The sequence below is a fragment of the Oncorhynchus nerka genome, linkage group LG6 (assembly GCF_034236695.1).
Source record: "Oncorhynchus nerka isolate Pitt River linkage group LG6, Oner_Uvic_2.0, whole genome shotgun sequence".
NCBI lineage: Eukaryota > Metazoa > Chordata > Actinopteri > Salmoniformes > Salmonidae > Oncorhynchus > Oncorhynchus nerka.
The window spans coordinates 57,356,399-57,380,196 of NC_088401.1; the positions used below are offsets into that span (position 1 = coordinate 57,356,399).

The 23,798-nt window shown below is 43.7% G+C and overlaps 4 protein-coding genes across 8 annotated transcripts; 3 read left to right on the forward strand and 1 right to left on the reverse strand.

The window, feature by feature from the left end:
- The first annotated feature begins 1,869 nt into the window (after positions 1-1,869).
- Positions 1,870-5,382, forward strand: LOC115130723 (uncharacterized). 2 transcript variants are annotated; one of them, XR_003863828.2, is made up of 3 exons: positions 1,870-2,733; positions 2,891-4,039; positions 4,143-5,382. XR_003863828.2 is itself a non-coding variant. In XM_029662130.2 (2 exons), the coding sequence occupies exons 1-2, from the start codon at positions 1,945-1,947 to the stop codon at positions 2,915-2,917; spliced, it is 816 nt and encodes a 271-aa protein (XP_029517990.1). In that variant the 5' UTR covers positions 1,870-1,944; the 3' UTR covers positions 2,918-5,382. The 2 variants fall into 2 exon arrangements, 1 of the variants encoding a protein (XP_029517990.1); XM_029662130.2 differs by having other exon boundaries at positions 2,891-5,382.
- Positions 5,170-7,634, reverse strand: LOC115130725 (beta-crystallin A1-2-like). The gene is made up of 6 exons (XM_029662132.2): positions 7,528-7,634; positions 6,780-6,862; positions 6,546-6,664; positions 6,216-6,357; positions 5,894-6,036; positions 5,170-5,760 (listed from the first exon to the last, which is right to left on the reverse strand). The coding sequence occupies exons 2-6, from the start codon at positions 6,852-6,854 to the stop codon at positions 5,613-5,615; spliced, it is 627 nt and encodes a 208-aa protein (XP_029517992.1). The 5' UTR covers positions 6,855-6,862; positions 7,528-7,634; the 3' UTR covers positions 5,170-5,612.
- A 1,416-nt stretch (positions 7,635-9,050) lies between these two features.
- On the forward strand, positions 9,051-11,343 carry LOC115130724 (beta-crystallin B1-like). The gene is made up of 6 exons (XM_029662131.2): positions 9,051-9,100; positions 9,448-9,542; positions 9,678-9,796; positions 9,986-10,118; positions 10,343-10,485; positions 10,652-11,343. The coding sequence occupies exons 2-6, from the start codon at positions 9,453-9,455 to the stop codon at positions 10,821-10,823; spliced, it is 657 nt and encodes a 218-aa protein (XP_029517991.1). The 5' UTR covers positions 9,051-9,100; positions 9,448-9,452; the 3' UTR covers positions 10,824-11,343.
- Positions 11,344-17,646: 6,303 nt separating this feature from the next.
- Positions 17,647-23,532, forward strand: LOC115130726 (myeloid zinc finger 1-like). 4 transcript variants are annotated; one of them, XM_029662134.2, is made up of 2 exons: positions 17,647-17,920; positions 21,850-23,532. In XM_029662134.2, exon 2 carries the CDS (start codon positions 21,855-21,857, stop codon positions 23,025-23,027), a length of 1,173 nt encoding a protein of 390 aa, XP_029517994.1. In that variant the 5' UTR covers positions 17,647-17,920; positions 21,850-21,854; the 3' UTR covers positions 23,028-23,532. The 4 variants fall into 4 exon arrangements, with proteins under 4 accessions (XP_029517994.1, XP_029517995.1, XP_029517993.1 ...); XM_029662135.2 differs by having other exon boundaries at positions 17,647-17,799; XM_029662133.2 differs by lacking the exon at positions 17,647-17,920 and adding an exon at positions 17,929-20,336.
- Positions 23,533-23,798: the final 266 nt, after the last annotated feature.

Sequence of the window (23,798 nt, forward strand, 5' to 3'; positions counted from 1 at the left end):
TTGTACTTTTTGTGTTGAGCATCCAGAAACAGAACATTTATTTTGGCATTGTCTACATGTAAAACAATTATGGAAAGATATTCACAGTTTTACAATTGTTAATATTCTTGATTACCTTTGTTTTTTTTATGGGAGAATGTGCTGCTCGGATTTCCTTAACCATAATAAAGATAAAGAAAAACTATTGTACCTCAAATCTAATTGTGCTAATGGCAAAATTTCATATTCATAAATTCACTAATAAAAAAAACACTCTTCCATGTTTTCTATAAGGAATTCGAGCAGTACATTAAGACCATTCAACATTCTTCGAATAAGAAAGCTGTTAAAACAATCAATATGTGTGTTTCTTTTAAGGTCTTTGTATAATCTGTAATTTGTTGTACTCCCTAGCATATGTTATCATTGTCTATTTGTGTACTTCTTGTATGTATACAGACTATTCTACATTATAACAACAACAATGCAACTCGTAACAATGCAATTTTGCTATTTAGCGTCAAATCTGTGACCTCTGCAAATTGTCCGTGACAAGGAGGCTAGCCTTCGGACAATTAAGAGTTAAATATATATTTTTTTTAAATCCTCTTTTTAAAAACAAATTGTTTTAAACTTTTATGCACTTAGCATTGTCGATGCTTTGAAGTTTTATTTCATTTAAGAAAGAGGGCATATCGAATGACTGGATAAAGGTGAGTAAAGTGATGCATGATTTTATTTCTGTAAACTAACTTTAGCTAGCCTAGCTAACGTTAGCCGCTGTTGCAATATGTTGTCTTTTAATTCACGTTTACTAGTTAGCTAACCACACGGCTAAGCATCCGTTATTTATATCATGCTAATGGAGAGTGCATTTCAACAAACTATTTTCACCACTTCAAATAATATCTATATACTCATTGCTTGAGTCGAGTGTTGGTAGATGGTGCACAGCTAGCCAGTTAACGTTCTAATTTGGCTGTCATTGGTGTGCGACCAATTAAGTAGATTGCAATTCAGCTGACAATCGATGCCTTAATATTTTCCCATAACAGAAAATGTGATTGTGGCCTACATTTTTTACTTTTATTAAGTTATTATGCCTTTAATTTGAACTCAGAGAAATGCTTTTTTTTTTTTTTTTTTTTTTTTTACAGCTGATTGGCAAATGTGTCATCTGATGTAGCCTAATTAACAAATTCAATTGAATAGGCCTATTGTAGTACATCATCCTTTCATCTCACAACCTATATCCCACCCTTCTACCATTCATCCTTCCATCGACTCTCCTCTCTCTTTTTAGTGGATGTGGGAATGTGGCGGTATCAGAGGCCAGGGTTCAAGGCCTTACTCCTGACAGAGCTTCAGAGGCAGCGGAGGTGCAGACAGTTCTGTGACACGGTGCTCCGAGCAGAGGGTATGGAGACACACACACACACACACTTATAATGTAAACATGCACACCATCCTGATCATCTCTCTCTCCCCCTCTATCAGGGGTGTCAGTACCAGCCCACAGTTACATCCTGTCCGCCCTAAGCCACCCAGCTGTCATGTGCCCTGTCCACCGCACCGGCACCTCCCTCTGGGCAGAGCCACCTACTGGATTTCCAGGTTTTTGGGGCATGCACCCTGGTGAGACTGGTAGGTCTGCTGTATTCTGAGGAGATGGTGGGAGAGGGGGAGGCGGAGAGGCAGGAAGTGATTTCTGCTGCTACTAGGCTGGGCATCCAAGGACTGGTGGAGGTCGGAAAGAGGGATTTGAGCGCTTCGAGGGAAACATCGCTGGATTCATCAGTTACTTCCTCGATCCCTCCCAACCACAGGAGGAGAACCTGAGAGGGAGGCGGGGCCGGAGGATGCGGGGGGGGGGGGGGGACTGAGAGGAGAGCCAGGAGGCTGAGAGAAGGAGGTAGTAGAGTGAGAGGAGTCCTGAAGAAGGGGTCTGGGGTTGAGCAGGGGGTGATGGAGGTGTCCCAGAGAGCAAGACTGTGGAAGTGGTGGGTCCGAGCCTTCCTCAGGTCGTTTGAGCAGCAAGTGGCAGCATCCAACCCAGTGGCACAGGGAGAGGGAGAGGGGCCTCGGAGCACAGCCAGCCTCTCGGAGCCTTACACCGCTCTCAGGAACTATAGTGGAGACCAGATGGTGACCAGCACAGCTGAACACAGAACTCAGAGCACTCAAGTCAGAGAAGAGCAGAGCTACACACACACAGCCTATACACACCCCTCTTACACTGGGCAGAGTAACACACACGTGGCCCAGGTATACATGCCTCAACCAGAACCCAGCTACACACACACAGCCCACATAGAGCAGTGTAACACAGTCACACACCCCGCAAACACACACCTCCCTCTCTCTCACACATCACCTCTTCCATACTCAACTCCTAACAGTGTCCAGCCCACCTCAGCTCTACCCCCTACCAGTCTGCCACCTAGCCCAGGGGAAGAGAGGAGGGTGATGACCAGAAGACGGTTGCGAGGCGAGATCAACATCCAACCTATAGTCAGGCCCAAGAAACGTCATGGGGAGAGGAACATAGACCAGACTACTAATCAAGAAGAAGAAGAGGATAAAGAAAGGGTACTCCATGAATACGAGGAACTGCTGGATGTGGATGATGTGTTGCTGGGTGTGTCTGTCCGTACAGGCGAGGAGCTATGCCAACCCGAGGATGCTGCCAGGGAAACGCCTACCCCCCAGCAAACTGCCCAATCAGGTCGGTCGGCTGAGAAGATAAAATCTCAGGTGAGAGACTTTGCTCAACATTTGATGTTATGAAACATCTGCTACTATTTACTCAGTATACTTCATGCATTCGTCAGTAAATTGTTAGCCGTGTATAATTTGTATAGGTGTTTTATGGCTGAGTGGTCTACTTATAGTCAGTGTTGTCATCTCTCAGACCAAGGCCCGGCCAGCAGCAGTCTGACACTACCAAGAAAACCCCACCCCTACCCAATCCCCCGATCAGCCCAATCAGAACCACAGAGAAGCTCAGAGGTCAGAGTGCCCAGCCAATCAGACAGAGCGAGGAGGTTGTGTGGGGAGTGTCTGGGGCAGTGGCTATTGTGAAGAGAGGGAGAGGCAGACCACCCAGAAAGAGAAACGTCAATGGTGTGTGTGCAAAGGTTACATCTGCTCCAGTTCCACCAGAACAGACCAGCCTCCCCGCAGAACAGACCAGCCGAGGGGCAGAAACAAAGAAGAGTAGCAGAAGAGGAGGAGGGAAGAAGCCTCAGCTGGAGTGGGAGAAAGGATCAGACCCAGCAAGGACAAGAGAGAAGAGTAGGAGAGTAAAGGAGTCAGAGGAGGAGAGGTGGAAGGGAAGGAAGGAGACAGAGAGACCAAGTGTGCATGTCCAGAAGTAGAAGTAGTCCCACTGGTCCAAACGCTCTCAGAACCTCACCCTCCCATCTCCGTTCCAGAATCCCCAGCCTGTGGAGAGCAGGTACACCCTGAGGACAGAGAGGAGTCTGGGAAAGAAGTGACAACCTCCTCAGCCTTCCAGAAGACTAGGGAAGTCCTGCAGACACTGCAGAATGAAAGATGGAGAGGAAACGGGATGGGCCATTTTTAAACCACAAAAGACCGATCAGACAGAAGAGAGGGAGACACGGATGGACAAAATAGATGTTGAAGACATCAGAGCGATAGATAATTCTGATGAAAGTATTGATATAGATGGAGATGGAGAAGAATGGATGACAGACAGAGCAGAAAAACAGACCGAACTCCACAACCCACCAATCCAAATCGGAGAGTGGAAGGTCACAGTTCAGATGCATTCTGGGATAGTAAAGCCTCCAGTCTCCCATCCTTCACGTTCCATCCGAGAGGTGGACATCGAAGGGTCAACAGGAAGCTGGGAGGAAGAGGAAGAAGTGGATGTGTTGGGGGGCTTTAGCGCCTCCCCAGTCCCTCCTATCATACTGCCTGGCTCCTGGGGGGAGGGGCTTGGTTCTGAGGAAGAAGAGGAGATTGATGTCATTGGAGGAGAGTTGGACCACACCCCTTTTATTTAATCTCTGCTCATACTGAGTGCATACACACGGTAGCCTACATTATCAATCAGATTATCACACTCAACTCTAATCTGAGGTTTCTTTGCTTTTACACTAACTATGACCATGTCTCTCATATCCCTGTTTCCCTAGTGTGACCAACATCTTCCCCCTGCTAGGAGACTGGGATATGGACAAACTGCTGTGTGTGGACCATCTCACAGTACAGAATCAATGAGGGGCTGCCACATGACAGCCGTGGCATAACGACAAGGAATGTACAGATTTCTGCTTGATGGAGAAGCATGATTGTGTGGTTGAGTTCCTCCAAGTTACCAATTGTTAAACAAAAGAGGATGAATGGATGTTTAAAAAAAATTGGGATGTTTTTGTTGTACCTTTTTTCTACCTTACCTTGTCTTTAGAGCTCTGTGCTTGAGTTCTAGTTTTCAGCACTTAGATCGTCAAATATGAACGTGTTTTACACTGTGGGTCAGTTGTGCTCTGTTTAAGTCTACATCTCACTGCCCAGACCTTTACATCATTGTGTTAAAGTTTTCAATGACCCGTGTAGAAAAACACCCGCTATATTTGCCTCTTGTGCAGAGGAGTTTGGGTTCATTCATATACCAAACGTTTCATTGTGAGTTGCCAACAAATCAGGTTTTACACTGCTGTTAGTTCAGTTTCACAGGAATTTACAACTTTCATTGGTTGAGTGTCAATCATCACAGGCCTACATCTTCCAATTCTGCTTTGGATTGTTCTAGAATGGAATCACATCATGTTTGTCATTATTACTGTTCTCCCCAGGTGTGACTGTTTTCTGTTTATAAAACAGATTAAAGATGTTCTTAACGTGTCCTTGTGTGAATATATTTTAAGTGCAGCCTAAATAGCTGAGATGTTTATCATGGTGTTGTAGTGTCTTTAAGCGGTGACAGTAATCTGAGTGGATACAGCAAGGCTATTCATTTTTTGTAAAAAAGCAACAGGTTTATTTGAAGTAGTCTTTCAGTTATATCTATGTTTATCAGAGGGTTTGACATGCAGTGTACAAGCGGCTTATTACATTGGACCCAAATAGCACATCTTGAGACGCTATGTTGAATCCCATATGGTATTTATTATAGATTATCCTACACACACACCGCATAATGATAGGACAGGCCTGAGCGACTGAAGTGAACATGACTTTATTAGTTAACCTTTGATTCACCCTCCTACACACATCACATTAAGGCTGCACTACGGTGGTGGCCATCTTGAAACTGGTGCCTGTTGATGCGTTGACCTCTGGTTCGAGCAGGATGTGTGGCTCCCTGCTCAGCCCAGGTGACCTGGACAGGGGTTCAGTTAGTACAGCGCAGGTGTGTGTCTGTGTTTGTGTGCTCTACCCTGATAAAAAATAAACTGGGTTATGTCAGTCATGTCAGTGTGTGTGTGTTCCTGTGCTTTACCGGTGCGATATAGTCTCATCGTACCTCGGAGCGGCTGTGTGTGTCAGTGTTATGTGGTGAGTCAGTAGTTAGGGGCAGCTGGTCTTCCATTGGGGGGGTAAGGGGCAGAGCAGCATCTGGGCTGGGAATTGCGGTTCTTGGGCCTCTCAGCCTCTAGCCCCTCTTAATGCTGGATACGGCGGATAGACTGGATCTGGGGGGTCTGGGAGTGGGAGCCCCAGTTCTTCCAGTGCTGGTAGTCTCCACTGTGTCTCTCACACTCCATGATGTACTGCTGGCCCCTGTAGCCGGGGTACTGGTAGCACACAAAGCTGGGGGATAGCGATAGGGGATATTCATTTAACACTGAGGTTTAGTATATCGATCGTGTGTGCAAAGTATTAAACCACAGCTGTTTGCTAACACGTAGCGTGTGTGTGTAGTGAATAATAGAGGTTAACTTACGCGCCACACTGCACGTGCATGGAGCCGACCTCGGGCATGGACCAGCCCATAGCCTGCAGGGAGGGGTAGTCGTCACACAGCTCAACACTGCGGCCCATGAAGTTCTCTCTCTCAAAGATCATCATACGACTGCTCATGTGGGACTGAGAGAAATAGAGGAAGGTTACACATACACACACATAAATATGACCATATTTCAAGAATTTGGGAGTTTCTCAAGGAAGGCCTTAATAGAATGTATCCGTTTGGCAGACAAAAAAAAAACTGCATTGATTATCTTTCACATCTCCTCTTTCTCTATCTCACACACTGTGGTACTCACAGCACAGTAGATGGGACGCAGGGACATGAGGCGCTCCACGTGGTAGGACAGGGAACCGCTGTAGGCGTCCCAGTGGGGGTACTCTCCTCTCTCCAGGATGAACTGCTGGCCCTGGAAGTCATGGTGCTCAAAGCCCACCCAGCTACAGGGGGTGGGGGGAGACATTTTACACGTTGAACTATCATCTTATACACCCACATTGAACCAGCCACTATAAACAAAATAACTTGCTCATCCGCACAGACAGACAGATTACACACCTGGATTCCTCTGTCCACAAATAAACATTCCCACTAAACAGATGGCGTAAACACACAGTGTGAAACTCACGCTCCACTCTCCACTCTGATGGAGCGGATGATGTCTAGACCACACTCGTGGATGTTGCAGCACTCAGAGTTGAACTCCTGGCACTTGCCCTGGAAGTGCTCCTGCTCGAACACAGTCACCTACAGAGATGGGTGGGGAGAGGGAGAATAAATGGAAGATGAGAAGAGGGACATTTAAGGTGATAGAGCCCATCCCACTTATGCAAAGGTATGTGGCTCCTCTAAGGTGTGTTACCTTGAAGAAAGGAGCCACGCCCATTCCCGAGTTGACAAGGGATTGCATCATTGGTGATCTAGTGGTTCTGTACATCTTTACACCTAAGAGGCAGGAGTCAAACGTTCCGTTACACAATCTCCTCAACTCTATAAGTCACCTCAACGCCAACAATCCACACAGACAGAGTAACATTCTATTATATTTTATTACATTCTATGTTATACTATAATCAAGGCTTCACACTGGTATTCAAGTGAACATGCCTTGGAAAACAACCTCTCTAAAATGTTTCCCGTTTAACACTTCTCCTATCCGCTATGCACTATTTGGAAAAAAATGTCACTGCACAGTCTCTAATGAGCTGAATTCATACTAATGCCGATCAATTAATCTATGATAAAGCTACACGATATTGTATCTAACAAGCTTGCTCCCTGTTTTAGCCAATCGTATTAAACAAATAATACGCAACAAATCGAAATTATTGTGACCTAACGGTAAAACATCACATCGTTTATTGTCCATCCAAGTTTGTAGGCTACACCAGAATAGGCAATAAGGAGACACGGATCAGTTAAACGAGTCTATACATTATGTAGCCAATCTATGCAATGTGCACTGCAGGTTAACGTGTTGTTTCAGGGTTAGTGCTTTTTGGTGAGTTTTAAATGAATGTGTAAACGCGTCTTGAATAAGCCTGCAATGGCCTATCTGACTGACTGTCCCTATAATTTGCATTAAATGCGTTAAGGAGTTGGCACCTTACCTAGTTTGGCACTTATTCGTGATGAGCTCGGTAGTGGCACGCGCCTAACGCTATCTCGCGTTGAGCTTCAAGAGATCCTGGCGCTTCAGTTTTATACGGAGTGACGTCCACGGAGCGCGTCCATGGCGCAGTCCTTTGGTACGCGCACAATAACTTTTTCCCACCTAAACACTGGCCAACAGCGCGCTCCTGTTCTTTCCGGTCATTCCATCGAAACTGCGCGATACGCCAGCTCAGCAAATACTATGGAACGCCAGTCCTCTCTGTGCACAGCGTTCGGGGTTTGCCCTGAATGGGAGAGGAACAATAACGTCCCGGTCAGTTCGTGCTGGTCAGCAGTCCGGTGTGCGGCAGTCACAAAGGCCGGGATAGAAGTGGAGAATGTGGAGATTAAAGGGGCACGTGCACCGTTTGGGTAGAGAGAAAAAGTCAGTATACAAATACAAATATGTTTATAATAGAATATGGACAGGATAGAAACATTTGAGAATGGGAAAGTGTTTGACATCTATATGTAATAGTATCTCCTTAGTCACTAAACACATAGGACAACACAGAGATGCCATGGGTAGCACACACAAACACACCTAAATCATGCCATCATTGAGTCATATACATGGTACCCTGGCCCCTTAAGCACACTAAAGTCCCCCACCCCCCCCAAAAAATTGCACCACACTCCTCAACGAAATCGTACTGACACCTTATAGACTTAACACTCTCTTAATCAAAATCCTGTAGTTTGATAATGTGATGTCCAATAATGCATCAATTAAAAAGTATGTGTTAATGACTTGCTTCAGGCTTGAGCTCCCATTCAACTGTTTCAAAACCGGTGGTGATGAGATGAGACTCAGAGAGAAGACAAGACCAGAAATGTTCTGTTTGTAATAGAAGTTGGTACTGATTATGAGCAGATGATTAGCGCACTTCACATGTCCTCTCATGTAAATAGTGAGCCTATTCAGTAAATATCCTTCCACCTATTCAAGCTAGATTTTAATGTTTGATCCCTTAAAAACAATATATTTTGACATTAGTAGGTAATGGTTTTATGTATTGTGATAGTTTGTTCTACTTTTTTATGTATGGTTGCTGTTATTCTTTAGTTGTCTACCTTTAGTTGTCTACCTTATGCACATTGAGCGTGGGAAATGTGCTCCTCAAAATGACATAGGATCAATATTATTATGATCATGAACATAATATATGTACAGGTCTTTGTCACAGGTTATACCAGAGTGTGAAAAACGTAATTAGTTGCTTATCACAGATACTGGTACAGTGTTATCGCTCAGATACTGTATCGGTTTGTGGTTAGACCCTATCATCATGTACAGTATTCCACTATCAACCCCCCTCAATGAACCATGGATCTCATTGGTCCCCGTGGCTGGCCCCCCCTCTCTGGCTGTCCCTCTGATGATGCGGTGGTTCTATTGTCTCGTGGTTCTGACCTCAGCAGGTTTGTTTCTCTGTCTCTAATCCTCCTCCTCTGGGCGCCAGCATATAAAAGGGTGGGGCGCACTCTGAGTCACAAACACTCTCTGAGTGAGGCAGATCACACACACAGGTAAGAGCGGCAGACACACACGACACACATGCTGGCACCTGCATACACAGGTAAAGGGAGTAGGGGGAGAAAGAGGAGTAGCAGCTCTTCAGCAGCAGTCTGACATTGAAATCAGTAATTAGAAGTCGCTATAATAATACATGTAACATTCATATTGTACATCACTATATTACACATGTAGACTGCAGCCCCAAGTCCAAATACCACTCTTCCCCTGATAGCATCCATTCACTCCATCTTCATCCCTTATTGTATTTCCATACATTATTTGTATTCCCAACACCTTGGATGTGTTTTCTTGACTGTTTTGAGACTGTTTCATTCTCATCCCTCTCGCTCCCTTCCAGTCATCATGTCCAGTGATAAGTCCAAGGCTGCTTCCCAGACCGACGGGAAGGCTGCTCAGAGCAAGAAGTCTGAGATGGGCATGATGTCCTACAAGGCAAGTAGTCCTCAACTAACAGGACGTCTCCTGGCTCCAATCTAATGGAATATCATCGGCTCACTGATACAGCCAGACACTATCTGTGTTGATGATGTACTTATGTCTGTTTCTCTTTCTCTGTTTGCCCCTCAGATGTTTGTGTTCGACCAGGAGAACTTCCAGGGTCGCATGGTCGAGATCAGCAACGAGTGCATGAACGTGTGTGAGATGGGCATGGACCGCGTCCGCTCCCTCCGCATTGAGTGTGGACCGTAAGTCAACCTCTCCAGTTTTTTAAACTATATATTAGTGTCTATTAATGTCCTGCTATCCCTGTAGATTTGTGGGATAATGGAAGATGTAGCAGTATCATTTACAGTAAAAAATAAAAATAAAAATCAGAATTAGATATGTCAACACAGCTGTATAATAAAGTAACGCTGCCTTTCTATCCTGTATAGCTTTGTGGGCTTCGAGCAGATGAACTTCTGTGGCGAACACTACATTCTGGAGAAGGGAGAGTTCCCCCGTTGGGACTCTTGGAGCAACTGCCAGAAGAATGACTACCTGTTGTCCTTCAGGCCCGTCCGCATGGTGGGGACACTCCTCTCGTCTTTCACCATCTCTCTCTGTCATCTGTTCTCTAATTTTTCTCACTTATACATATCCTCTCTCTTTGTGACTTGCTACCTACCCCCTGATCTCTCACTCTGTCTTTCTTTACTCTCTCTCCATTTGTGTCTCTCTCCTGTACATTTCTCTCCTTCTGAACACCTCCCTCATTCTCACACACCTCTCTCCTTTCCCCTCTCTCTCAGGACCCCGAGAAGCACAAGATCTGCCTGTACGAGGTTGGGGAATTCAAGGGCCGTAAGATGGAGATCATGGACGATGACGTTCCGTCTCTGTTCTCCTACGGCTTCACCGACAGGGTCGGCAGCATAATGGTCAGCTGTGGAACGTAAGTGTTGCTATAGAGATGGAAAAAGGAATTGACAGAGTTAAACTCACAACTAAGAACACATAGATCTAGAATGAAAAGATTGTAGGAGAACGGCTGATATTTTAGTGACATACGTAGTGACTTGCCTAGTGACATAATTTGGTCTTCTCCTTTTTCCCCTCAGCTGGGTGGGCTACCAGTTCCCCGGATACCGTGGCTCCCAGTACCTTCTGGAGAAGGGAGAGTTCAAACACTTCAACGAGTACGGCGCCCGTCACCCCCAGTTCCAGTCCGTGAGGCGTATCCGCGACATGCAGTGGCACCAGCAGGGATGCTACACCATGGCCAGCAAGTGAGGCTCAGGGAAGGAGAGAAAGAGAAAGAGCGGAAGAGAGGGAGAGGGGCGGAGGAAGAGAGAGAGGGGGAGAGATGTCTGAGGCCTTGCCGAACCCCTGGCTGAAGCTTACCATCTGAAACAGCAAGGGAGAGTGGTGACATTAAAAATCCCCCACTCTTTGAAACCTCAATTGAAGGACCACCTGGCTACAGAACACCTGAAAATCAGACAACCCCTCCATCACTCTCTCTCTACTCTTCTCTTTCTCTCCTGTGATCCGACCTAAGCTTTTCCCTCCTTCACCCCCCCTTCCTTTTTCGTCCCCCATTCCTTTCCCTTGCAGTCCATTGCAGCACCAAAGAGGGAACGAGAAATATCTTGCTGTTTTACACATGATTCTCGGCTCAGGGTATGATGCACCATGGGAAAAGAAGTTTCAATATCCACCCCCACTTCCTAACCCTGTGTATCGCACACCCTCTCTGCTGTACAGAATCCTGGCCAACTTTTCAATAAAAATGAAAATCTTGATTTCAAAACGTTGTCTTTGCATTGTGACCGATAACCCTCATGACCAAGATGACACTGTATAAATAAAAGTGATATAACAGGTCATAACATGAAAATCATATCAGTACAGACTAGTCAATCTTGATGAAAAGGTCATCAATACACATATCGATAGGAGAATATGAAGTCAGAGTTGAGCACTGCAGATAATTTCCAAAGCCACCCTTTGCCTTGATGACAGCTTTGCACACTCTTGGCATTCTCTCAACCAGCTTCATGAGGAATGCTTTTCCAAACGTCTTGAAGGAGTTCCCACATATGCTGCGCACTTGTTGGCTACTTTTCCTTCACTCTGTGGTCCAACTCATCCCAAACCATCTCAATTGGGTTGTGAAGGCCAGGTCATCTAATGCAGCACTCCATCACTCTCCTTCTTGGTCAAATAGACCTTACACAGCCCGGAGGTGTGTTTTGGGTCATTGTCCTGTTGAAAAACATGATAGTCCCACTAAGTGCAAATCAGATGGGATGGCGTATCACTGCAGAATGCTTTGCTAGCCATGCTGGTTAAGTGTGCTTTCAATTCTAAATAACTCACTGACCGAGTCACCAGCAAAATACCCCCACACCATCACACCTCCTCCTCCATGCTTCACGGTGGGAATAACACATGCGGATATCATCTATTCACCTACTCTGCTTCTCATAAAGACATAACGGTTGGAACCAAAAATGTGGACTCATCAGACCAAAGGACAGATTTCCACCGGTCTAATGTCCATTGCTCGTGTTTCTTGGCCCAAACAAGACTCTTCTTCTTATTGGTGTCCTTTAGTAGTTGTTTATTTGCAGCAATTTGACCATGAAGGCCTCATTCAAGCAGTCTCCTCTGAATAGTTGATGTTGAGATGTGTCTGTTACTTGAACTCTATGAAGCATTTATTTGGGCTGCATTCTGAGGTGCAGTTAACTCTAATGAACTTATCCTCTGCAGCAGAGGTAACTCTGGGTCTTCCTTTCCTGTGGCGGTCCTCTTGAGAGACAGTTTAATCATAGCGCTTGATGGTTTTAGCGACGACACAAGTTCTTGAAATGTTCCAGATTGACTGTCATTTCACTTTGCTTATTTGAGCTGTTCTTGCCATAATATGTACTTGGTCTTTTACCAAACAGGACTATCTTCTGTATACCAACCATACCCTGTCACAATACAAATGATTGGCTCAAACGCATTAAAAGAAGGAAAGAAATTTCACAAATGAACTTTTAACAAGGGACACCTGTTAATGGAAATGCATTCCAGGTGACTATCTCATGAAGCTGGTTGAGAGAATGCTAAGCGTATGCAAAACTCTCATCAAGGCAAAGGGTGGTTACTTTGAAAAATGTCAAATATATTTTGATTTGCTAAACACTTTTTTGGTTTACTTCCATATTAAATAAAGGTAAAAAATAAAGAAATAATATGCGTTATTTCATAGTTTTGATGTCTTTACTATTATTCTAAAATTTAGAAAATAGGGGGGGGGGACCTGGCATAAGGTGTTTCCAAACTTTGACTGTTACTGTATATGTTAACACATATTGTTAAGATGTATTGTAACAATAAAGGACATACCGTTCAAAAGTTTGGGGGCACTTAAAAATGTCCTTGTTTTTTAAAGAAAAGCACATTTTTTGTCCATTAAAATAACATCAAATTGATCAGAAATACAGTGTACACATTGTCAATGTTGTAAATGACTATTGTAGCTGGAAACGGCTGATTTTTTATGGAATATCTACATAGGTGTAAAGATGCCCATTATCAGCAACCATCACTCCTGTGTTCCAATGGCACGTTGTGTTAGCTAATCCAAATGTAGGCTAATTGATCATTTGAAAACCCTTTGCAATTATGTTAGCACAGCTGAAATCTGTTGTTGAATTTATGCAGCCGCATACAAGAGATTTCTGGACTCACCTTGTTATGCTGTGCTCACTTGAACAAGGTGGCGCGGTGGTCCTTCATGGGGAAATTTTGTCATCAAACTCTGTCATTCTTTGGATTTATGGTGCTTTCAAGGCAACTGGGGGAAAAAACAAGGTTGAATCATGATGTCAGTGATCTTCAGGACGGAGTTCTAGAAAGAGGCCCAAGTTCCCGACTTGCAATTCTGAGTTGGATGACAGTTTAAAACATATATTCCCAGTCTGAGATTGTGAACTCTGGAAAAAACAATCTCTGAAGTCTGAGATTTCCCAGTTCCGAGATTCCCGTTCTTTTGAATGTGACAGACGTCATGCTGTATTGACAGCATGGCCAATGTTGAACTTTTATCCTTTTAAGCTTGGAAAAGAGACCCTTAAACCCAGACTTGGACCACACACCAATTCCACTGAATAGTAGGCTAGTGATTGCTTTGCAATGCTAGCAGTTAGCTACTGATTCCTTCCAAACCACTCATTGTTGAATTTGCGGTTTCTAACTTGTTGTGTAATGCTTATGTCCAATGGCCAATGATCACCGATGTTTTATCTATAATTTCTCTTCATTATTTCTCTTCATATGACAAGGATGGAAAAGGATTTGCCAGTAGATTGTCGACTTGATTCATGATGATGATGACTGTGAGATTGCTTGCAAAGATTTTGAAAGTATGATGTTGACATGATCAGTCCAATCAAAGCTACAGTAAATATAATGTGATTTGACATAATTTTATCTGTGGCCAATGACCTTGAGCCTTCTTGAATGAGCACTTCTAATGTAACTCTATGGTAGCACCCAAGTGGCTTGAATTTGAGCTCTACCTTTAGATTTGGCAGTGACATAGTGTCCCCATGAGTGACAGAACACTGAGCCAATCATGGTGCAACCAGAGCACATTAACAACCCCTACACTCCGTATTTTCCGCTGGCTACCCCACCACCGCAGAAAACACTGAGCTACTGTAGACTGAAACACCTTCATTTTGGAGCTGCCTTACTCAAGAAAGCAAAAAAGAGACCATGTTTGTATGGTCTTTATTAACTCAAATTTTTATTTTATTTTTTTATTTATATTATTTATTTATATTTTTGATATTTATTTATTTTTATTTCACCTTTATTTAACCAGGTAGGCTAGTTGAGAACAAGTTCTCATTTGCATCTGTGACCTGGCCAAGATAAAGCAAAGCAGTTCGACACATACAACAACAGAGTTACACATGGAATAAAAAAACATATAATCAATAATACAGTAGAAAAGTCTATGTACAGCATGTGCAAATGAGGTAGGATAAGAGAGGTAAGGCAATAAATAGGCCATGGTGACAAAGTAATTACAATATAGCAATTAAACACTGGAATGGTAGAATGTGCAGAAGATGAATGTGCAAGTAGAGATACTGGGGTGCAAAGGAGCAAGATAAATAAATAAGTAGTATGGAGATGAGGTAGATTGGATGAGCTATTTACAGATGAGCTATGTACAGGTGCAGTGATCTGCTCTGACAGCTGGTGCCTAAAGATAGTGAGGGAGGTAAGGGTCTTCAGCTTTAGTGATTTTTGCAGTTTGTTCCAGTCATTGGCAGCAGAGAACTGGAAGGAGAGGCAGCCAAAGGAAGAATTGGCTTTGGGGGTGACCAGTGAGATATACAGTGGGGCATAAAAGTATTTAGTCAGCCACCAATTGTCCAAGTTCTCCCACTTAAAAAGATGAGAGAGGCCTGTAATTTTCATCATAGGTACACTTCAACTATGACAGACAAAATGAGAAGAAAGAAAATCCAGAAAATCACATTGTAGGAATTTTAATTTATTTATTTGCAAATTATGGTGGAAAATAATTATTTGGTCACCTACAAACAAGCAAGATTTATGGCTCTCACAGACCTGTAACTTCTTCTTTAAGAGGCTTCTCTGTCCTCCACTCGTTACCTGTATTAATGGCAGCTGTTTGAACTTGTTATCAGTATAAAAGACACCTGTCCACAACCTCAAACAGTCACACTACAAACTCCACTATGGCCAACACCAAAGAGCTGTCAAAGGACACCAGAAACAAAATTGTAGACCTGCACCAGGCTGGGAAGACTGAATCTGCAATAGGTAAGCAGCTTGGTTTCAAGAAATCAACTGTGGGAGCAATTATTAGGAAATGGAAGACATACAAGACCACTGATAATCTCCCTCGATCTGGGGCTCCACGCAAGATCTCACCCAGTGGGGTCAAAATGATTACAAGAACGGTGAGCAAAAATCCCAGAACCACACGGGGGGACCTATTGAATGACCTGCAGAGAGCTGGGACCAAAGTAACAAAGCCTACCATCAGTAACACACTACGCCGCCAGGGACTCAAATCCTGCAGTGCCAGACGTGTCCCCCTGCTTAAGCCAGTACATGTCCAGGGCCGTCTGAAGTTTGCTAGAGAGCATTTGGATGATCCAGAAGAAGATTGGGAGAATGTCATATGGTCAGATGAAACCAAAATATAACTTTTTGGTAAAAACCCAACTCGTCGTGTTTGGAGGACAAAGAATTCTGAGTTGCATCCAAAGAACACCATACCTACTGTGAAGCATGGGGGTGGAAACATCATGCTTTGGGGCTGTTTTTCTGCAAAGGGACCAGGACGACTGATCCGTGTAAAGGAAAGAATGAATGGGGACATGTATCGTGAGATTTTGAGTGAAAACCTCCTTCCATCAGCAAGGGCATTGAAGATGAAACATGGCTGGATCTTTCAGCATGACAATGATCCCAAACACACCGCACGGGGCAACGAAGGAGTGGCTTCGTAAGAAGCATTTCAAGATCTTGGAGTGGCCTAGCCAGTCTCCAGATCTCAACCCCATAGAAAATCTTTGGAGGGAGTTGAAAGTCCGTGTTGCCCAGCAACAGCCCCAAAACACCACTGCTCTAGAGGAGATCTGCATGGAGGAATGGGCCAAAATACCAGCAACAGTGTGTGAAAACCTTGACCTCTGTCATTGCCAACAAAGGGTATATAACAAAGTATTGAGATAAACTTTTGTTATTGACCAAATACTTATTTTCCACCATAATTTGCAAATAAATAAATTAAAAATCCTACAATGTGATTTTTTGGATTTTCCCCCCTCATTTTGTCTGTCATAGTTGAAGTGTACCTATGATGCAAATTACTGGCCTCTCTCATCTTTTTAAGTGGGAGAACTTGCACAATTGGTGCCTGCCTAAATACTTTTTAGCCCCACTGCACCTCCTGGAGCGCGTGCTATGGGAGGGTGCTGCTATGGTGACCAGTGAGATGAGATAAGGCGGGGCTTTACCTAGCATAGACTTGTAGATGACCTGGAGCCAGTGGGTTTGGCGACGAATCTGAAGTGAGGGCCAGCCAACGAGAGCGTACAGGTCGCAGTGGTGGGTAGTTTATGGGGCTTTGGTGACAAAACGGATGTCACTGTGATAGACTGCATCCAATTTGTTGAGTAATGTGTTGGAGGCTATTTTGTAAATGACATCGCCGAAGTCGTGGATCGTCAGTTTTATGAGGGTATGTTTGGCAGCATGAGTGAAGGATGCTTTGTTGCGAAATAGGAAGCCGATTCTAGATTACATTTTTAATATGTGACATGTATTAATGCCAAAATAACATGCTAAACAGGTGGTACTCAAAATAGGTGGGGCTCTTCGTATTATTTATTAAAATATTGATATATAGACATAGAGTTAGTTGGTGGTGCGATTTTGTCCTTTCCCCCTTCCTTTTAAATTGTTGCGTCACAAAATGTAACGTGATCGACCACACACTACCGTACAGTAGGTGGCGGCATGCACAAACAAAGTGAGCAAACGCCATGATACCAAAGATGAAGAAAGCCCAGCAAAGATGTTGGATATACTGACAAGATTACATGTCTCTCCGCCCTAACAATGGGAGATGTTGTCCACAAAAGGGCACAGCGGGTTGTCTAGCTCCCACCCATCCTTTCTTAGGATTGGTGGATACATCTCATTATTGTAAATATTTTTGAATATTCGATGAGGTTGTTCCACGTCAAACTCTTGTATTCAATAGAGAGAGATGCTACTAGCCTCATCACATGAATATGCATAACCATCTCGAGACAACTACGAAATAGTTTTTTTCCCAGTTGCCGGTTTGTCACATGTCCTATTTATATCAGTACACTCGTAGCAATTTAAACATTACTAACTTATAATCCAATCAAATAAACCTCAAGTAGAAAATAAGCCATTATTTTGTTGTTGATGCCGAATTCGACACTCCACACAAAAACTCCTTGCTTGGTGGGCGAAACAACGCTACCTGCTGGAGGGAGACTTTTTTTTTTTTTTTTGCGGAGTTGGGCCTCTTCCTCTTCCTCTCTGGTTCGTGTCCACCCACCAAACAGTATCGTTTCCGGAATGTTCATGGCTTCGGAAGATTCAGAAATCCTGGAATTTGATAGCTAACCATTCACTGGAAACAATAACAATCAACTTTGACAAGTGGTTTCGTCATGCGGATCTGGTCAGTTTTATTTACGCTTGATGCTTCTCGTGTGGACTTTTTTTGCAATCTAGCTAGCCAGCAACTAACAAGTCAACAGACTATCTTCCAGCTGATCAAAACAAGGTCAATTGACGATGCGGTGAGTCGAGAATAAACTATTTTACTAGCAGTTTCTAAACATTTAGCTAAGCGACATTATGACAAATATACAACGGTTATGGCTTTCTGTCGTATTAGTAAATTATGTACATGCGCGATAATAGTAGTTTACAACTTTACTACTTTTCCGCGCAGTTCCACGCAATTTGGATGTTGTTAGAAGACCCCGCCCTCTCTCGGCAGCCTCAGCAAGACCTGGAGAAAGTGCGTTTTCTATAATTCACAACTAGTCCACTTGAAGCCAGAACCATGTGTCTCACCCAAATATTTACATATACACTAGAATACTGATTGGGGGCACTGTGTTCAAGCCAACGTGCGTGCCTCCCTTTTCGCACTTCCTCACCATTGTAAAACATATTATTAACGTCTACATTCGTTTTTATATTACAGACACCTTAATGCATAATTGTAAATTATTTTATATGAGCACATTTTTTATTGATTACTAATGTTAATGTCCCCACTACAACAACAAAAATACACTGAACAAAAATATAAACGCAACATTTAAAGTGTTGGTCCCATGTTTCATGAGCTGAAAAAAGATCCCAGAAATGTTCTAAATGCACAAAAAACGTATTTCTCTCAAATGTATGCACAAATTTGTTTGCATCCCAGTTAGTGAGCATTTATCATTTGCCAAGATAATCCATCCACCTGACCGGTGTGGCATATCAAGAAGCTGATTAAACAGCATAATCTTTACACAGGTGCACCTTGTGCTGGGGACAATAAGGCCTCTAAAATGTGCGGTGTTGTCACACAACACAATGCCACAAATGTCTCAAGTTGAGGGAGCGTACAATTTGCATCCTGACTGCAAGGATGTCCACCAGAACTGTTGCCAGATAATTTAATGTTCATTTCTCTACCATAAGCCACCTCTAACGTCATTTTAGAGAATTTGGCAGTACCTCCAACTGGCCTTACAACCGCAGACCATGTTTATGGAGTCCTGTGGGCGAGCGCTTTGCTGCCCCCGTGGTGGTGGGGTTGTGGTATGGGTAGGCATAAGCTACGGACAACAAACACAATTGCAAGGTTTATGTGACCAACAGATGGATATCTGTATTCCTAGTCATGTGAAATCCATAGATTAGAGCCTAATCAATTGACTGATTTCCTCATATGAACTGTAACTCTATAAAATCTTTGAAATTGTTGCATGTTTTGTTTATTTTTTTGTTCAGTATACATGTCATTTTGTCCTTGAAACATTTAATTGAAATACTGTACTGAGTTCCATTCATTCCGATGGAGGACCACTCCTTCTGAGAGTGACAATATGGCCGACCGGTGTCTTCAAAGCCTCTCATTGGACAATACATTTAATCAGCAGTCCAGGGTTTATATCAGTGTTGTAGTACTACACATTGAGTGTCTTGGTCTTGTCTAGTTGTCAGATACATTTTTACCTGGTCTGGACAATGAGGACTTGTAATTTCAGACCAGCGGAGTAAAAAGACCACCATTAACAGTTTCCATTCAGTCAGCGCATAAAAACGCTTTGCCAGGCCAAATATATACACTCCTTTTTTGAAACAATATCTTGTTGCCTATTGAAACCTGGGATTCCTACTTTACTTGTAACATTACTGTACTTTACTTGCATTGAAAAATATCCTCAAAGTTTGTCTGGATTTCCTTGACTCTGGTCGGGAAGAGTGGGGTAAATTGTTGACTAAGTTGCATGCTTACTATTAGTAAGGGGAGACAGGGAGAAATTCTAATAATCTTTATATCTATAGTAGACATGTTTGCGCAGTGGCGAACCTATTGGACCCCTAGGCCTTCAGTGTGTGACAGGCTGGTGATGCTGAAAGGACAACAACCGTAATACCAGGAGAGTGCACTTTTGTCAAACACAAAGGGCCAATGATGTAGTGGAGGCTATATGCAGGTATACGCCCTATACCAACTTTGTCCCTTAGGAAAAATGATTGCAGTCAGAGTGCAGTATAACTGCAGTTATTCTGCAATTACTGTGTCCAAAATACCACAGTTGACCGCAGTTTCAAAATTGCAATCATTTTGTAAGGGGTTTTCAGTGGGCATTGCCTAAACTCACTTCTTAATCCCTTTGGTTGCATATCAAAGTAGTGTACTGGAGGTATACAGCGTATTAATTATGTAGTACAATAGAGTAATCATGCACAAAATTGCCTACACAATCGCAAAGCACGTGAAATGCATGCACATGCGCGCATTACACATATCCTAGTTTCAGCAGAATATAATCAGCAGGCAGCAAGAGCGCGCAGCTCCCAACTCGTTTTTGCATGGAGCAGCTCACAGAAGAATTACATTGGTAGCCGGTAGGGTAGGAAAGACATTTAAATTAATGATATCTAGCAGTAAGTGCTCACTAAGGCAACAATGGGTATGCAAACCAGGTATTGAAAAAGGTTTGGTCCTTAGTCTTGGTTAGTAGGCTATTTACGATGCGCAATTCAGTCATCATACGCTGTTTGCATGAACATTTATAAAAGCTTTCCCAAAAAACCTTTCCAATTAAATGTTGACTTGCCTACCTGACAAAATTATGTAATGCTGATTTTGTATCAATGGGGAAAGCATTTGTTTTGCTCAATTGATTTAAAGGGCAACCATATATTTTGTAGATTTTTCCCAGACCTAAAAAGTAGTCTCCTGATGTGGTTTAAGCATTGTTGTGGACTTTTTAAATGTATTTAAAGTGTGATTTTAGATATTTAACAAAGTGGTGCAATTCTGTCACACAGGACCCACTTCGTCAGGCACCACTACATAGGGCCGATGGAAAGACACCAGTCCATTCACTCTGACATATTATTAAGCCAGTAGGTCCCAATCATAAGAATACAAAAACAAAACCATTAGGCTAAGCATTTCCCAATCGAAATTTACAACTATTCCTTACCATTGCAAAAAAAAAAACATTTCATGCTCAGCACACAAAGTAACCCGTGATCTAAAGTTTAAATGAAACAATGTTTCACGAGATGGCTAACAACAGCAAGCGCGCTGCAATAAAAAAACACAGTCCCACTCACCAGATGATCATTTCAAACTTAACTTCATGTTGAACGTTATTATTTTAAAGGGGGAAGCTAACAAATTAGCAACAACATTCTCTTCGATAACACCTGCTGCAGCCGCTGCAAACTATCCTACAACAAAAGCTAGCTAGCTAGACCGTGGTAAAACTACTGCTTGCTATAGCACAGTGACCTTTTGGCCTTCCATACGTTTTGTAAAATCATCCCATGTACAATGTAATTGGTTGATTTCAACTGTCACTCTAAAATGTTGAATGTCAAATGCCTTTGACAAAATTACAGTCATGGTCTTGAATTGAACTCACGGTTTTCTGGTCTTGACTGTCTCGAACCTCTCGTCCCCCTCCAAGTCTCGGTCTTGATTCGCTCAGGTCTTGGTTTTAGGTGGTCTTGAACCCAACACTGGTTTATATCACAGGAGGTTGGTGGCACTTTAATTGGGGAGAACAGGCTTGTGATGAGGACTGGAGCGGAATCAGTGGAATGGTATCAAATACATAAAACACATGGTTTCCAGGTGTTTGATGCCATTACAGTCGCTCTGTTCCGGCTATTAATATGGGCTGTTCTCCCCTCAGCAGCCTCCACTGGTTTATATACATACTTGGTGCTACCACAGGTTTTCTACAAAGGTAGAGTTTGTTTTGCAGGCCCTGTCCCGTGTGGGCGGAGTTGCACATTTTTGACCATTCCATTGGCCTTTAAGTGAAATCTCCACCCAACCTGGTAATCTGGCCATGCAAAACAAACTGAGCTCCACCATTTGAATAAAGGTTAAATAAATAACAAGATTGACAGCTGATTGTGGTTATGAAATGTAAACAAGATGCTTACGTCATGTGGTCTAATACCATTTGTTTTGTCCTAGTGGTGATGGCCTGGGAGATGGACAGCTCACACGGACCAGGGTCACCCCAAAGAGTTCTGCCCAAAACGGAACATTCCGAGGTCGAACTGGTCTCCAGAGGTCAGGAATCCCTCCCTACCTCATGTGTCAAACAGGAGCGTACAGAATTATTTGTTACGAACCCTGAGCCTCCGAGGCCAACGCACATCAAAGAGGAGGAGTATGAGACCACAGTCACGCCCCTTTTATTACTTACCAAAGAGGAGAGTGAAGACAAGGAGATTCCTGACTCTAAACCAATGACACTTGAGCTTCACGACCCAGCCAGCCAATCATGTACAGCCCGAGAGGAGGAGAAAGCCGAGATGAAGAAGTCCGGAGGAGTGTTCCATCCAAAGAATTCCTGTCTCCCTAAGCTTCAGGCCTCCTCTCAGCCCTCGGCAGCTGCAGGCTCCAGTCCTGTGAGTAGGGAGGAAGATGAGACGGAACCGGAGGTACAGGAGGACCAGGGCCCTGGAGACTGGCTAGCCCCCGTGGAGGACGACGAGGCCCTGGGTGAGTCCCAGCGTCGACGGGGCTTTGAATCCGCCAGCCGCTCCCTTTCTTCCATCCTGGGCTCCGACTCAGAGTCAGACGACAAGGAGGGTGAAGAGGACCCCACCTGGGCCCCTGCCGACCCCCAGACCCTTCAGGACGACCCAGATGCTGACATCCCCGCTCTTCGAGAGGCGTCCCCACTGTGGCACAGGAAAAGAACATCATCGTCACGAAGTCGAGGCAAAAGAGTTCGAGAGGGAGGTAGAGGTGGTGTCTCCTTGTTTCCAGAACCCAAAAAGAAGCCCAAAAACTTTTCCTGCCAGGAGTGCGGGAAGGCCTTCATATCCCGCCGTGACCGGGAGAGGCACATTCGCACTCATAGCGGGGAGAAGCCGTTTCCCTGCCCCAGATGTGACAAACGCTTCAACGACAGTGGGAACATGCGTAAACACATGCTGATCCACTCGGGGGAAAGGCCCCACCTCTGTCCAGACTGCGGCAGGGGGTTCTCAGAGAGGGGGAATCTCAGCAGGCACAGGGCCCACATCCACGGCAGTATGCCCAAGTCCGAATGTGAAGACTGTGGGAAGACCTACATAGAGAAAGGAGGTCTGGACCGCCACATCAGATCTGGAGCCTGCTCTGCAACAAGAAAAACATGACATTTATAAATGAAAAAGGTTCCTACAATTACAGTCCCGTTTCAGCAAGTACTGCCTCCAGCGATCAAACTATCAAATATGGATGGCGACTTAATGGCCGGTGACTAGAGAGCTCGCTGGGAGAGTTCGGTGATTCCTTACTGAAGGTATTTTTCGCAGGATTAGGGGGTAGGAAGTTTCATGATTCGAGAGAAAATAATGACATTATGAAAAACAGTGCGTATGAACTGAGAAGCTGTGTAGAAAAATCAATATAATAGATGAAGAGATGATCTAGTCTATATTTGTATTTTGCTTCCTATCAATGCCTAAAAAATATATATATTTTCAGTCATTTTATTTTCGCAAGACTCAGTTAAATGACAAATGGAAATGGATAACTGAATTTAAAGTTTGTTCTCCCTTAGAGAGCTTTCTCCGTGAGTGCCTTTATGAGTGAGAGAAGTGCTTTGTGAATGTGATGATCTGTACTTCACTGTTAAAGTAAACAATCATGGATTAAGAACTGTGTACGTGTGTGTTTTCTTAAGTCCAAGGCCTGGATTCAGTGCACGTTATAGCGCAGTGCACTATAAGCGACTTTAAAGTGCAGTTTACGCTTGAGCTGAGATGCACAGCGTTTTTCATAAGTGCCTTTTGAAAGGCACATTGTCGGCTTCTGTCTAGTGGGCTGCGCTATAACACCCCTTGCATTGAATCCTGGCCTAAATGTTGTTTCCCATGGCCACAAGGTAAAGGTAACTTGCCTATACACTCCTGGAACAAGGTACA

What these genes read in the sequence shown, in the direction of transcription:
- LOC115130723 (XM_029662130.2), top strand. Translation starts at nt 1,945, where the DNA reads ATGGAGGTGTCCCAGAGAGCAAGACTGTGGAAGTGGTGGGTCCGAGCC. An exon ending in CTGAGAAGATAAAATCTCAG is followed by an intron (nt 2,734 to 2,890) that starts GTGAGAGACTTT and finishes GTCATCTCTCAG; the next exon opens with ACCAAGGCCCGGCCAGCAGC.
- LOC115130725 (XM_029662132.2), bottom strand. Translation starts at nt 6,854, where the DNA reads ATGTACAGAACCACTAGATCACCAATGATGCAATCCCTTGTCAACTCG. An exon ending in ATCAGAGTGGAGAGTGGAGC is followed by an intron (nt 6,358 to 6,545) that starts GTGAGTTTCACA and finishes CACCCCCTGTAG; the next exon opens with CTGGGTGGGCTTTGAGCACC. An exon ending in ATGCACGTGCAGTGTGGCGC is followed by an intron (nt 5,761 to 5,893) that starts GTAAGTTAACCT and finishes GCTATCCCCCAG; the next exon opens with CTTTGTGTGCTACCAGTACC.
- LOC115130724 (XM_029662131.2), top strand. Translation starts at nt 9,453, where the DNA reads ATGTCCAGTGATAAGTCCAAGGCTGCTTCCCAGACCGACGGGAAGGCT. An exon ending in CTCCGCATTGAGTGTGGACC is followed by an intron (nt 9,797 to 9,985) that starts GTAAGTCAACCT and finishes TATCCTGTATAG; the next exon opens with CTTTGTGGGCTTCGAGCAGA. An exon ending in ATAATGGTCAGCTGTGGAAC is followed by an intron (nt 10,486 to 10,651) that starts GTAAGTGTTGCT and finishes TTTTCCCCTCAG; the next exon opens with CTGGGTGGGCTACCAGTTCC.
- LOC115130726 (XM_029662133.2), top strand. Translation starts at nt 20,285, where the DNA reads ATGATATCTAGCAGTAAGTGCTCACTAAGGCAACAATGGGTATGCAAA. An exon ending in ACAATGGGTATGCAAACCAG is followed by an intron (nt 20,337 to 21,849) that starts GTATTGAAAAAG and finishes GTTTTGTCCTAG; the next exon opens with TGGTGATGGCCTGGGAGATG.